The sequence below is a fragment of the Montipora capricornis genome, unplaced genomic scaffold, assembly GCF_036669925.1.
Source record: "Montipora capricornis isolate CH-2021 unplaced genomic scaffold, ASM3666992v2 scaffold_419, whole genome shotgun sequence".
NCBI lineage: Eukaryota > Metazoa > Cnidaria > Anthozoa > Scleractinia > Acroporidae > Montipora > Montipora capricornis.
Genome location: NW_027180150.1, coordinates 87501 through 102500, shown reverse-complemented (window position 1 = coordinate 102500; position 15000 = coordinate 87501). Strand labels below are relative to the sequence as shown.

At 39.6% G+C, this 15000-nt stretch overlaps 1 protein-coding gene and 1 pseudogene across 1 annotated transcript; one reads left to right on the top strand and one right to left on the bottom strand.

Annotated features, from left to right (window-relative positions):
- Window positions 1-1746: 1746 nt before the first annotated feature.
- Window positions 1747-6773, bottom strand: LOC138035537 (cylicin-1-like). The gene is made up of 4 exons (XM_068882191.1): window positions 6633-6773; window positions 5952-6219; window positions 5539-5633; window positions 1747-2073 (listed from the first exon to the last, which is right to left on the bottom strand). Exons 1-4 carry the CDS (start codon window positions 6771-6773, stop codon window positions 1747-1749), a joined length of 831 nt encoding a protein of 276 aa, XP_068738292.1.
- Window positions 6774-14988: 8215 nt separating this feature from the next.
- LOC138035535 (uncharacterized) overlaps window positions 14989-15000 on the top strand; it is a 2278-nt pseudogene continuing 2266 nt past the window's right edge.

Here is a 15000-nt window from a genome sequence, read left to right as displayed (position 1 = left end):
CTCTCCATCCAGCCTTTTCCATGTTTTCATCTGTTGATATGTAGGGGCCTGACCCATCTTTGGAAATAGCTTAAAATACCAGTTTGACCTTGATCTTTCAATTGCCAATGAATGCAAGTCAGAATTCAGATTCTACAAGAGGATGTCTACCTTCTTGCCGAAATGATGCATATTTCGGATCAGATAAGATGCTATAACCTTGTTGTTGTTGATGGGATCGAAGCTCTCTGTATTTTTCCTGAACGATTTGCATGTCCTTGTAGATATTATGATATGCTGCTAAGGTTTGCAAGACCTGTTCATCAACTTTGTATGATATGGATTTCATTTATCAAACGCAACCGCCGTTTAGGAAGTTTTAAGGAGCCATGGCTCTCTCAGGCCATTCTTCAGAACTATGCCCATGTAATTCATGCTAATGGGGCTCCGCTTTAGAATTGCTGGGGTTTTATTGATGGAATGGTATGGCCAGTTTCTCGTCCTGGGGAAAATCAAAGAGTTCTGTACGATGGGCACAAGAGGGTCCATGCGGTAAAATTTCGGTCAATTTTAGCCCAAATGGTTTGATAGCTAACCTATTTGGCTCAGTCGAGGGAAGACGACACAACAGCGGCATGCTGGTAGAGTCAGGTTCACTTGCCGAATAGCAACGTCACTCGTTGTCTCCTCTATGACAACCCTTGTGTGTTTATGGGGATCCGGCCTACTCCATTAACATACACCTCCAAGGACCATTCAAAGCAGCCAGGATCACACCTATACAGAATGCATACAACACTGCAATGAGTCATTTTAGAGCATCAGTGGAGTGGGTTTTTGGAGACATTATAAACTACTTCGCTATTACTATTTCAAGAAGAACCTGAAAATTCACTTAAGCGCAGTTGGCAAAATGTACATGGTGTGCGCCTTGCTGACAAACGCTCGTACTTGTCTTTAGCAGTCCATAACATCGTCATATTTTGGCTTGGACCCACCACCAGTGGAAGTGTATTTTCAATAAAATTGTCTAAACATAAAAACACTTTGAACTATGTTGCTTTTAGTTAGTACAGCTTACAAGTCTAACAATGCAGAAACTGAGGGTGTTCTCATTGCACGCACGCCACATGAATGTTATGCTAGTGTCTTATTTTAAGCACCAGAAGTAAAGTGTACAGAATGTTTTTTGTCTTGTTGTTTGCAAGGTTTAATTTTCCTGGGTGTGAGGTGGCCATTTAGGGCAAAAGAAGCACATTTTCCTACCCAATTTCAGACCCCACCCGCCATATTTAGGGCTTACTGGAAAAGACACACTCAATTTCTGACGGCATGTCTAGTTTCAGACCGGCCTCACATTTTAATCTAGTTGGGGTGACACACCTATATAGCTCATAAGGGCAAGTGGGTACTGTTGTAAAAAGCAAGGCAATATTACACTTTAAGTCTGTTACGAACAGACATTTATTGTTAAAAATTTTGTAATAGAGATAGGAAGCAACAAATAGAGATATTGAAATATTGCTTTTGTGTTACCAGTGACATTGACAACGGGAATTAGCCCATTACAAACTTTACCTCAAGCAAAAATAGCTGTCTTGCTTGAGTTGAGCACAACAATTTGACCACCACCAATAAAAAAGTAGTGGAATAAATGTTCTAATTGTTTTTCATATTTTGGATCATTTGCATCATCATCGTCATTAATTGATTCTTGACCATGTGAGCCTGCTGCTGTCTCATACTTCTCTGTTTCATTATTTGTTCTTATTGTAATTTCTTTTTTATCTGTAATTCCTCTTTTTTCACTTCCATCTCCTTGTCTGACTTCTCGTTAAGATAGGCAAGCGTATCTGTGCCAGATTGTCGGTTCTTCCTAACCTTAGGTGTTTCTGTGTCATTTTCCTCGCTATTTAAAAGCTTTCTTTTTTTCGTCTGAGCAAAGGTTTCGAGCAATTTCTGGTGCATTTCTTCGTCGTTTTTTCGATCTTTCCCTGCATTTTCCTTTTTGTTGGAGTCTTCACTGCTGCACTGCTTCTTGAACTCTTTTTCTTTGTCGATGATTTTCTCCAATGCTGCTTCAACGGGTGTCAACTAGGGAGGTGCTATACCAGAACCCTTTTCCTCTTGTCATCTTTTGCAAGAAGTGGGACTTAAGTATCTTGTTTCAATCTCGGACAGGTCTCTGATCAACAGTCATGTTGAGTGAATGTCTTTCGGCCAAAATATGCTGCACCTGGCCTTCCGACAAATTTGCAGAACTTGCATGATTTTTCTGGCTTAATTTTTGCTTCTTGTTGGATCAGGGCCTAAAACGTCAATGCCAATAGAAAAAGTGGGCAGTTCTTCGCTGGTTTCTTCCATATTTTAAAGAGAAGAAAAAAAAAACAGGACACAGACTCTGCAGCCAGAAAAAAAAAATGCTGACGTCACCTTATATATGCATGGGCGTGCATATATTTTGTTCATAACGGTTCAATACGACTTGTATAGGGCAAGCACGCACGCACGCAGATACATACATACATACATACATACATACTTTATTTGCTAAAGCAGGTCGGTAGTGGCAGCTAAAGAGCTGATGTGGACCTGCTAAACTTAATAATACCACTAAAATCCTACCATATGAACCTACCAATTAAACTACAATACTTTTTAAAACTAAGATGCAAACGTTAATACTAACGTAAAGACTGACTGTTTACAACAAGAGAAAATAACCTACTAATTTTAGATAGATTCAAAAATTTTTAAGAGGTGTAAATATTAGCATTAAATAATACAAAAAGTTAATATCTTTATTAAGATTTACTGTAGTCCCTTCATTAAATGTTATTTTGTTGAGGCTGGTTTTGTTGCGGTTGAGTGGTACTTTCAAAGCATCTAGCTTTTCCAAGTTCCTTGTCCTTCTATCCAGTGAATTCCATCACAGAACACCGAAAACCTAGAGAGGACAAGTCCCCCAAAAGTCTCTCGATTTTAACGATTTTTGCGAAAATTGCGAAAAATCGCAAAAATTGTAGAACACCGAAAAGCTACAGAAGGCAAGTCCCCCAAAAGTGTTGCGAAAATTGCGAAAAATCGCAAAACTCACGCAACATTGAAGAGCTAGGGCCGCAGTGCCATAGTCGATGAATAATGAAGTCTAGTGCCTGAAGTCTAATTTAGTTGAACGACTGCTACCGCAGTGCCGTAGTCGATGAACAATGAAGTAATTATGTAGGACAGCTCATTAACCGAACTGCAAAATGAAAGCTAAAATTTTTACGGGAGATCTTAGGCATAATCACTGAAACGAGTGCTTCACACGAACTCGCGAAAAGTGTAGTTGACCGAGCCGCAAAATGAAAGCTAAAATTTTAGGAGAGTTCTGAGGCCTAATCACTGAACCGAGCGCTTAGGCTAAATCAGTAAACAAATGGCGATGAAATATTATTTCATGTTCTCATTTTTGTGGATACAATGTTTTCAAAAAAGTCGCGCACGAGTCCTGAGAATTGACACTGTCGCTAAAAGCGTAATTATGTAGGACAGCTCATTAACCGAACCACAAAATGAAAGTTAACTCACGAGGTAAATTCATGTTTATGAAAGCCAACTCACGAGATATATGCATGCGTAGCGGGCTTGTTTCGGCTTGTGGATTAAAGAACGAGGTATATTCATGTGGAGTGGGCTTGTTTCGGCTCGGGTATATCTATTTGTAGCGTGGGTGTTTGAAAAAGTGTTTGCTATCATATGATACACAAAATTAAAGAAAGGGTACAAGTCATGTATTTTGTTTTGTTGTTGTTGTCTTTGTAACAAACAAGGCATTGGATGCACTCGATTAAGAAACGGTGTTGTTATTCATTTTTGCGACTGCGGGACGGAAGCAGCATTGCAACTCGAATGCGGCACTGCGGGAGCAGTTTTTCGAGCTAGATAATTTATGGGCCGGGTATTCTGAAATCTAGCCCTTGAATATTTGCCAGCACAACAAGTTCGAGTTCTCCATATGACAATTCCAGGCATTTGTTTACAGTTGAAAGCACAGCTTCCTCAGAAAACTGGTGGCAACATTGACTTTCTTTCCTTCCTTAAGAGGACCCAGAGCCATCTTTAAAAAACTTTCTAACCCTAGCTATGATCTCTTCGTTTTTGAACACGTAAAGTTGATACTGCGCTATGTTTTGTTTGATGGACAAGTGGTCGGATGCTGTGGCATTACTGTCACTGTTCGACCATTATTCAAATTAGGTAGTGTTTTATGCCCACGTATTACATTGGATGCATGTTCATTTCTTTCGAGTTTTGGATAAGGGAAGACACTTGGGTTTCTTTGTGCGCTTTGAATTCACTTTCTGTGAATAAAGCCATTGCAGTTTCGTTAAGGATACGTAATTTGGTCTATTCGTGCGTTGTTTGTTCTTTTAGTGTCTGGAAGTTCTCGCGTTTTACTACATGCAAAGAGCAAATTGTTTTATTTATTCACACCACACACCACACTTTCAGTAAACCGTGAATTTTTATTCCAGTTATTTTTAAAGTTCATTGCTTTCAGTTACTAATGATTGCTACACTGCTTAGAAGCTTTGAGAAACTATTGATTCAAGGTTCAGTAGTTTTTAATATTTTGGTTGACATGCAGTGAAATTCAAGAATTCTTACGGTCAGCATTTGATTGCTGGCACTGGATTCCAAGATGTAATATATCAAACTGTCGTGCTTTTTCGCGGTTGTGACCTACAGACAAGCCGCGACTCTTGTCGTGGCCTTGTGTTTGCTTTCTTTTCTTTTTGCAACACTTTTGAGGGACTTGTCTTCTCTAGCTTTTCGGTGTCTTGCGATTTTTGGGATTTTTCGCAAAATTCGCAATTTTTGCTTTTGCGTGCAAACCTGGACATAAGTGAAATATTCTGAGGAACTCTGTGGATAAATCTACCTACTTTAATATGTAAGTTCTCAATTTCATATAGCTTAGCCACAGAATAGTTGCCCCAGACAGATATGTAATATGTTATTTGTGGAATTACTGTTCTAAAATAAAGTGCCTCTAGTAATTTGGGTGACAGATATCGCATTTTCTTTAGCACATGATACTGACTACAGTTTGTTGTCAATGACCACACCCACTAATTTGTTTTCATTGTGTAGTCAATTTGTGTACCCCCGTGCGTCATAGGCAGCAGTGGGCCCACAAACTGATCACATAGGATAATCATTACTTCAGACTTCCCAGATTGCAGAGTCAGGTATACTATTAACGCAGCATAACATACCAGAAGCACTTCCACACCTCCAGTTCCTGTGACTGCTTGGGGACGGCAGATCAAAGGAATAATGCTGAATAAGTTTCTCTTGAGAAGAGTCGTTAAGCTGCCTTAAGTTGGCAGGTGTCAGTAGCAGTCCAAGCAATGCCTCTTCTGATAGTCCATTAATTAAAGCGGGTAATTATTTGCTGCAACAGGTTGTCAAGGAAGGAGAGAAATATTGCTCGTCAAAAGTGGGCGACTGGTGTCCTGGCATTGGTGTTGTTCTTAATGTCTGCCTACCACAAGTTCAAGGGATGCTTACCTTGACGTTTGCTTTCTTAGCCATCTTCTTGATCTTTTCATACACAGAACTTGCAAATGCTGTTTTAGCATTCTTGCGGGTACCTTTCAGCTGTCCTTCACAACGTTAACATGCTTGTATGCCTCAATAACATCCAGTGTCGAACCCTGTAACGCACGGCTGAGTCCTACGGTGAATCCAAAAAGTTGCTTGTCAGTGTAGAAGGCAGAAATTAACACAGGGTTCTTGATTTGATGTAACAGTCCCTGTGCCTCCGTCATCGACTTTCCAGCCCAATTCTTTCTGCTTTTGTCTTGAGCAACAGTTTCGATGCATAGCAGAAGAGCTTCATAAGGGTCTTCAAAGTCTTGAAATACATTGTGACGCTCCACACATCGTGTCTCACAAAGCAGCTTGATTTTTTTTTTGGCTACCTTTAGGACTGTCTGATTCTTCCGGCTCTACATCTTCTACTTCATTTCTTTCTTCCTTGGTATCTCCATAATCATGTTCTTCTGAGCCGCTCTCTTCATCTGTGGTAACTGTATCACTGCCAGTTTCACATTCACCTTCACTGGTATTTTCTTCTCTCTCAATAACACTCACAATGCATTGTTCGAGCTCTTGCTGTCGCTTTGGTGAATACTTAAAGAAGATCCCAACCGATTTTAGCGTGCACACCTTGTGGTATTTCTCAGCGACCTTTGATGCAAGCGATAGTGCCAAATTTAGTTCGTGGCTTGCACAGTGAAAATACAGTGCTCATGGAGACACTTCTTGAAAACGCTTTGCACACCCATGCTGGCATCCCGCCATGTTATCAACCCCATGGTATGTCTGAGCTCTGCACATTGTGGGATCTAGTCCCAGGTTGATCAGTGCCTGCACAATATGGTTACTCATTTTGAGAGGTTTTACAGATGTATGTGGCATTGCGGTCACATTCCAAGTGTTCACTTAGTTCTTTGTCACCAACATCGACACATAGTTTAAGTAAGGCCCTTAGAGCTTCTGATTTGGCATCGTCCCTGTCGCCTCTCAGCCCTATGCCTTGATGTCCATTGCATTGCTCATTTGCATTTGATTATGGCAGTTAGGAAGCTCCTGTTCCTCGCCATCTGCTTCTCCACTTTTAGTGAAAGTCTGTTTTGAATTATCAACAATGGATCACTCATCATCTTCATGAAGTCCTCCATCTTTGTTTTGGAATCACAGTGGTAGTGACGATTGATGTGTTTGGCAAAATCAGTCCGCATCTTTCCAATTGCAGTAGGGAGTGGAGATTACTTCTTTTGCCCTTTGCCCCTGATGATCTGGCATAGGGAACAGAACACAACACAAACAAAAAGCTCCATCTGTCGACTTAGAGTAGTACAAGGTATCATACATTGTAAACCAGTCCCTGGAACAGTACCATTGTCTTGCGCCTCCCATCTCAGTACTGTCCTTGTATTGCCCAGGGGAGTAGCGTGAGATTTGAAAGGTGTATGCACCACAGAATTCTTTGAAATTTTGGGTCTTGGAAATGCCATTTCCAAGTATTTCTGTGGAACGTTTTTATAAATAAATGTGACGGAAAATGCAGTGGTTAGTTGTTTATTTTACCCATCTCTAGAGTTTTTGGTAACCTATGACAAAAAATGGGGTAAAGCGGTGATAAAAACATCGTTTATGGATTAATTAAAAGGTACTGGAAAAACAAACATGCGCCAGTATAATTCGTAATTTTAAAATCGGTCGTATTTTATGGTAACTTTGACAAATGCTATAAGGGAATTATAAAAAAACTTTTTTTTCCAGATTTCAGCTGTACGCATGTGTGTACATGCGTTTATGGACCCTACGCCCCTGTTGCCTGGATGGGAAATTGAAGTCAGCCTGAGGTTGACAGTTGTTAATATGATGAAATTTTGTTTCCGGAGATATCACTTGGTTCTGTAGACCAATAACCCTGATTATATCTGTGGCTAAGTACTGACAGTCCTCTTTACCTGTTTCCGTCGTAAGCATGTTTGATGGTGGCAACAGCTCAGTTCCAACAGGCTGGTCAAGTGCCGATTCAAGAGCATCCTCTTTGGTGATCTGCACTGTTCATGGTGATGTCAATTGTATGTCACTGCTTTCCGTAGCAGTAGTGGTACATTTTTTCTTGTTAGGTGTAGGTCAGTATAGTTGCTGCTGTCTGGGTTGGTTTAATTTACTTGAATCAGGGAAAATAGATTGTTATATAGCCATTCTAATTTGGTTGTAGACATTTACCAGTTCTGTCTACCACCTTGGTACGACTGTAATCTGCAGATGAGAAACAGGATATATGTGAGAAGTGCAGACGAGTGGTGCAGGTATCTAATATCCATCTGACCTCTGTAGTACATAGCCTAACACCTCATAAACCTAACGTAAACAGGTTTTGTTTTGACTGAGCTATAGTGAGAGCTTGATCAGATGACATTCTCACTCAATTTAATGACATAATCTCTAGTTTTGTAAGCTTCTTTACAACAGCAATAAAATCACAGTATTGAGATGTTTCAAGTACCTTACACTCATCCAGTATAAGGTTTTAAACAAATGAAACTGGTTTAACCAAAAGACACCTGTGACAAATGTGCCGCATGCATCAAAATCACACCATTTAAACTGGCCCGTAGATCTTCAAAGAAGTGTGGGATGGAGTAAAAAAGAAAGGGAGTCCGTTAAAACGAGTATTGTTTGACGTTGATATTTCATGTTGTATTGTTACATGAAATCCCTGGCAAAGATGGTCTGGTTGAGACGAAGTTTTGTCAGCAAAATCTGTGGCACTGGTCGGGTTTTGCTACTTAAAAAGGAAACTTATTTTAAAGTGCGAGGGTCACAAAAATAGGTTTTATGATGATAGCCTGTTGTTCGCTTGCCCCTATTGCGGGGCGTTGTGACAGAAAAATATAAAAACGACTGCAATTGGTTTTTATTTCGTTTCAGAAACTAAATCCGAGGATCTACTGTGAAAAATTATAAAAACTAAAGTTCTTGTCCAATTTTACAAAAAAGGACGGTGGATTAGAGCCATAAACCGTTGTCCACTAAAAGAAAAGGTGGCACTTTTTAAAGAGAACAATGACGAATATTGCAGTAATTATTATGATCATCAGTATCATTTGAGTCATAATGTGATACTCCTTGAAGTGCTTGAAAAGCCCTGAAATTAAATTGTGGACTTCAAGTGCGCTTAAAAAGCCCTTGAAAAAAAAAAACCCTTTAATTTTTGCTTAGGTGAAAGTTGAAGAAAATGAAGGTCATGCTATGTTGAAGACAAGACATCTAAAAAATTGAGCAAATTGACTATTGGGGAAAGATTAATGGAAATATTAAAATGCCTGTGTGTGCACTTAACTTGTAGGATGTGGTAAAGAATATCAATGTAGACTTTTTCAGCAAAGAAAACACTGATACACGATTTATGGTATAGAAATCTCCTTACAAACACTCTTGGAAACTCAATTTCCTGTTCTTGAAAACCTCTTGAATTTTATATACAAACTCCAGCACGAACCCTGAGACTACCCAAATCAAGCACCACCTGAATGTTTCTTGGCAACATAAAAAGTACTGGAAAGGGAGCCACTGCTACGCTCAACTTGAAATTCTTCTGGTTTCCATCATGCCAAAGTATTACTGACACAAATGCTGACATTTCTTACACCCAGAGTGAAGTATGACATAAAACACCATACCTTCTGCAGACAGGTATGAAGATAAACTTCTTTTGGAAAATATCTACATTTCTTGTAAATTTTGATCCACTTGCATTCCGGTCTTCAGAACTGCAAAAGGGTAAAAGTCGAGGTATCAATAACCAAAGTGACGGAAAAATAAGCTGCAAGTCCTTTCGTTTCATTATCAACATTCTTGACCACTGCAATGTAATTCTGAAGAACAGCTCCCCTCCACCGACAGTCGGCCAACAGCTTTATTTTACGTTTGAAAGTTCCAGGTAATGTTGATCTTTCAGCATGTGGAGATACTGTTTGCGTAAGAGAGGTTCTATTATGGGTAGTTATTTTGCCTATTTAGTTGTACTCCAGTTTATTCCAATGCACGGAGATCATGATGGCTTCAGCCCAAACACGAAACACTGTTGCTCCTTTTTAAACATCGTTAACAAGACATGCATAAGAAGCATAAGGATATAGTACACACTTGCCATGGTAACACAGATATCTCCCAGCTGTACTCTCTGAGAGAGCTTGGTGTAAAAAAAGGAACTGAAAATGTGCCTGTTGTTGAACAATTCCCTGTCCATTTTCGAGGCAACGTGCCTGAAGATTAAAAGAATCCTTAAATTACATGTAGTTTTGTGCATTCAAATACTTAACTGAAAGCCAGTAACACCCTTCTTGATCATAAATGATTGATTCTAGAAATTTAATAATATTCAAAGTAATTTTTCACAATAACTAAAAGGAATAGATGATTTGTGTACATACTAGCTTTAACTGGAAAAACAAAAGAATTGCCATGCCAACAGCCGTAGTTTTCTGGACAAGGCCTTCTTGCTTTGCATACCTAGTCACAAAACATCATAATGGAATATATATTGTGATTTTCTAAAACCAATAGCTGAATTGTGAAGTTATCTTCGTTTACTCTCTGTTCTTCTTAAAATCCTTTACTAATTCTCTGTCTTCAGAAAAGAGATTAATAATTATAAATTATTAACCCATTGACCCCAGGAACCTTAAAGTACAGCCTACTAAGCTAACTATTATGGGTATGTGTTTAGGAATAGTCACTTATTGGTAAATGTATGTTGTACACTTGACTGTGTCTTAATTAGAGCAAAGGTATGTCTAAAGCACACTCCAACGGATCAGCTGAGGGCTGTTCCTAGTGAGAATACAAACTCAAAGAATGTACTAACATCAATACGGGTCTGGCAAAAAGTGACTGTATTTTTCTACATACTTTGTTTTGTTTACTCAAACTACTATGGTGTGCTGCATACATGTAATATAATGACGGTGTGTACATGTAGGCACTGACAGGTTGCCTTGTCTGGTCAGAGATCTTGTTGGGAATTAAGTTCTTGATTTACAAAAAGTCACTGAACAACACATTCAACTTCACTTTGTCTTACTATCACTGTAAAGGCTGAACAATCCTGCAGATGATTCATTCTGAACATAGCATTAATATAGTGATATAGCCAAGCCTAAAAGCAGAGCGCTTTTGTTATTTATGCTTACAATAAGTTTACCTTGCTCGAGCCTGCGATCCAATTGAAAACCAGTACCTGGTCAGCAGTCAACTTAACAAAAAAAGCACCTCCATGAGCTTTAAACTTGAGTCTGTGATATGGTCATGTGATACTGGTCAGCAGATGCCTTGTTTTGACAGGTGTCAATTAACCATAACATGGATGGTATCCTGTGTAGCTGTCAGTATTTCAGGTGTGCGAAAAGGCGGAGCTGCTAAACGTGAGCGGCTTTGCCGCGAGAAAGGGCCTGCCAGAGAACTTGGGTTTTTTGAATGCCACCCACTTTTATCAAATCATTGACGTTACTGATCACAATTAAACCAACCATTTAGAACCGACTAGTTTCGTGTGAAATATAAGTGTGAAGGCGATCATCTTGCACTATGTTATAATGCATAACGAATAACGGAGGATTTACATCGAAGGGAGATACGCCTATAAAGCCAGTTAAAGGAAGAAAAAGCCAAGAGAAAAACGTTAAAGACTTTTGTAGGTTGTGTGGTGTCAATGTGAAGATAAAATTCGATATAACTTTCACAAATCTACCAAATACATTTCCACTGCAAATATATTTAAACCTTCAGGTCGCACAAAGCGTGACAGCAAGACATTAGCAGAGCTTTGTTCAGAAATTTGCCTGAACATTGAGGAGGCTAGTATTCTATTGAGTCGAGTTTGTCAGTCTTGTGGTAGGAAACTTGAACTTTTCTGGTTTATTTGCTCCAGCTGAGAAAGGTTGAAGTTCCACTCTGTTCGTCCCATCAAGATCCACAAGTAAGGAGTAAATGTCTTCTGTCGTCTGTGTCTTCGCCAGACAGAAGTCCTCAAGCAAAAAATAATTTTTACTAGGGCTGTTCTACCACTAAGAAATCATTGAATTTCTCAGAATGGACTCCTTCAAATGCAATGAACAAAAAAAACATACCCTCAGATGTCAACCAGGAAATAATCACACCTCGCCACTTCTATGCAGAGTTGATTGTAGAAAATTTGTGTGGTAAACAGACCACTCAACTTAAAGTATTGATAGTACATCAGACCAAACGAAGTCGATCATTCTAAATGCCTGTCGAAAAAACTAGAGCACTATTGCGAACATGACTATGAAGCATTCCCACTTGCGCCAAGAACTTGTGGAATCTTTGTGAAAGGCAGTAGCCGAAGAGTCCAGAGAGTACTGTGGAGATACTACTGATTCCATGGTAAGGAAGTCAAGCCCAGAAGATGTGGCCGCTTTCTCCAACAGAATTCTTGCACATGAAGTAGAGATTTGGTGCCCCGTTTGAAAGGTGCGTGCAATGTTCAGGAGTACTCAGTGGAAAATGGCAAGGCAATTAATTCTATCGCTTTATTAATAATAATAATAATAATAATAATAATAATATTTTTATTATTATTATTATCATTTATACAGGATAACTCCTTTGGTGTAATAAGCACTGGTATCAAAGGGGGGTCCTGTTATTAAAATACTTAAGTAAAAATACAAAAAGTCTAAAAGGTAAAAAACTCTAAGAAAACTGTTACGTGGCCGATATCAATAAAATTGAAATGGACATCTACACGAGATCATCTAATTGAGGAAAAAGTCCTGTGGGTCCCTTGAGAATTCAAAAAAGGATTCCTTTGATTTAATATGGTGAGGAAGACCGTTAAATTCCATTGCGCCTGTAAAATAAAAAGATCTCTTGGCGACCTCAAGGTTGACTTTTGGAATATGAATGTCATTACAGCGTCTAGTCATAAATGTGTGTACAGAAGTATTTAAATTAATTATTCAGATAAGGCGGTACTGAACCATCAAGGCATTTTCTAGCTAACAAGACAATATGAAGTTTTTGTCTATTAATCAAGGGTACTAGACCCAAAGTAGCATTCAGCTCTTTAGTATAGAGACCAGAATTTAGAAATATTAACTTCGCATCTCTATGCTGTAAACTCTCGAGTACATCAGAGTTAACTTTACCACAGCCGTGCCAGGCCACGTCACAGTAATCAAAAATAGGTAAAATCATTGTCTTCTAAAGGCGTCCAGCAGGAGCCATGGGAATAGAAATTCTCAAACGCCTAAAAACACCCAATTTCCTCGACACCTTATTGACCACGTGGTCAATATAGTTGTTAATACTCAAGTGCTGATCAATCACAACGCCAAGGTATTTGAAAGACTCAGATTTTGTCAAAGAAGATCCATTGCAGGATAAGCTTATACTATCCTCCCACTTAAGCCGTTGGTGTGAGCCATAAATTACATATTCAGTCTTGCTCATATTCAGAAAAGCTAATTTTCTTGCATCCACGAAGAAATACAGTTGATATCATTGTTAAGGCTTGCTTCTAACTCAATAGTGGTTTTAGCGGTAAAAAACAGCACTGTATGGTCTGCATAAAGCAGAACTTGCGAGAAGCAGATGCAGGAGGGCATGTCGTTTATGTACAATATAAAGAGCAGGGGCCCCAAAATTGACCCCTGAGGGACGACAGAAGCTGTATCCAGGGGCGAGGAGAGAGCTAGGCATTGGGAACGACCTATCAAATAGCTAGAAAACCAAAGAAGAGTCCTGTTACATATGTCATTTCTCTGTAGCTTGTTTGGAAGGATATGGTGGTCTATCATGTCGAAGGCCTTCTTCAGGTCAATGAAGACCGTCCCAGTGAGAAGACCATTATCCATATTTCTACGGATTTCATCCACAAAAAAGGTGACAGCTGTTTCAGTGGAGAAATTCTTCCGGAAGCCAGATTGACAGGACGGCAAGAGATTGTTAGCGTTTAAATAACTAAACAATTGACGATATACGACTTTCTCGGCGATTTTGGAAATTACTGGGAGAATAGTAATGGGACGATAGTTATCCATTTCTTCTCTGTTACCAGACTTGAATAACGGAACAACTCTTGAAGTCTTCCAGTCGTCCGGCACCACTCCAGATGAAAAGGAAAGGTTAATTATGTGAGTCAAGCACTCCGAAATAACCGGGGCTCTGTCCGTCAGCAAGCGTGCAGGAATGTTATCTAATCCAGTAGCTTTGTTCACTTTTAGCTTTCACAACGAATTGCAAACAACATTTGGTCTTTGGAAACATTAGCTTCAGCCAAAGGTTCTCCAGTGCCATATCTTCTAAATCGCATCTTCGCACAGCCGGTATTTTGTCGGAGATATAGATTGCAACGCCACCACCTTTACGACCCCAAGGAGCGATCACGCCTAAACAAATTGAAACCGGGGATCGCAACCTCATCACATGGCAGCTGATCATTAAGCCAAGTTTCATTAAGAGTCAAAATTCCGATATTTCGACATCTCCTCAGCAATAGCCTCAATTCATCAATTTTCTTGAGCAGACTCCTAACATTTAAATGAGCTGTTTTCAATCCTCGAGTTTTCAGAACATCCAGCACATCAGGATGCAACTCAACTTTCGGTGAGGTAAATTCCACATTGCTAGTTATTTCAGAAACAGAACCAAGGCTACACAGACAGCGCAGCTTTGTTTTCTCGAAGTCAACATCCATGCATTTCAAGTGATAGTGCGATTTGCATAAACGACATAATCCTCGGCCTTGGTTTCTCCTGAGAGTCTTTAACATCGAGTACAGGTCAATTTCAAATCTGGACCAGGATTTACGGAGATATCGGCACACTGTAATAGCAGACATGTGAGTAAAATATCTCCACTAAGCTTGATAACGCGAAGCGAATTGGCAGAAGAAAACCGCTCAAGTGTAAGATGGCATTTGTCAGCAACTTTCTTTCTCATCGAAAGCTTGTGGGGGGGGGGGAGAAAGAATTTAGCTCTCTGGAAACAACCAAAGGTGAACAGCAGTCGGTACCATCATCTAGTCGTAGGGCGAATGAAGGATTTAGTAAATCACTAAGATATGTGCGGAGTGCACAAACATGTGTCTCACCGCCACCATGAGCAACTTTATCAAGTGCAGAAATCCCAAAATGTCTGCTGCTGCATATCGCATTTCTACAATTCTCTTCCACAGTGCTGTAAAGCACAAGGATCGGTGACTTCTGAAGAAGTTAGGTGTTTGTATGTCACCAGAGTGGATCATTGATCTTCAAAGTAGAAGTACCGCAGTACCAAAGTTTCTATTTACAAATATATGCAGTCTGGCCAAAACCAAGAACAGAGTTCGATGCGGCAGTGGCGCTGGAAGCCGATTTCAATAATAAAGACATTGATGTCTGCATTGTTTCGGAGATGCATTTAAAACCAGAAATGCCGGTTGCT

What these genes read in the sequence shown, in the direction of transcription:
- LOC138035537 (XM_068882191.1), bottom strand. Translation starts at nt 6,773, where the DNA reads ATGCGGACTGATTTTGCCAAACACATCAATCGTCACTACCACTGTGAT. An exon ending in AGAATCAGACAGTCCTAAAG is followed by an intron (nt 5,634 to 5,951) that starts GTAGCCAAAAAA and finishes AACGTTGTGAAG; the next exon opens with GACAGCTGAAAGGTACCCGC. An exon ending in CTAAGAAAGCAAACGTCAAG is followed by an intron (nt 2,074 to 5,538) that starts GTAAGCATCCCT and finishes GCACCTCCCTAG; the next exon opens with TTGACACCCGTTGAAGCAGC.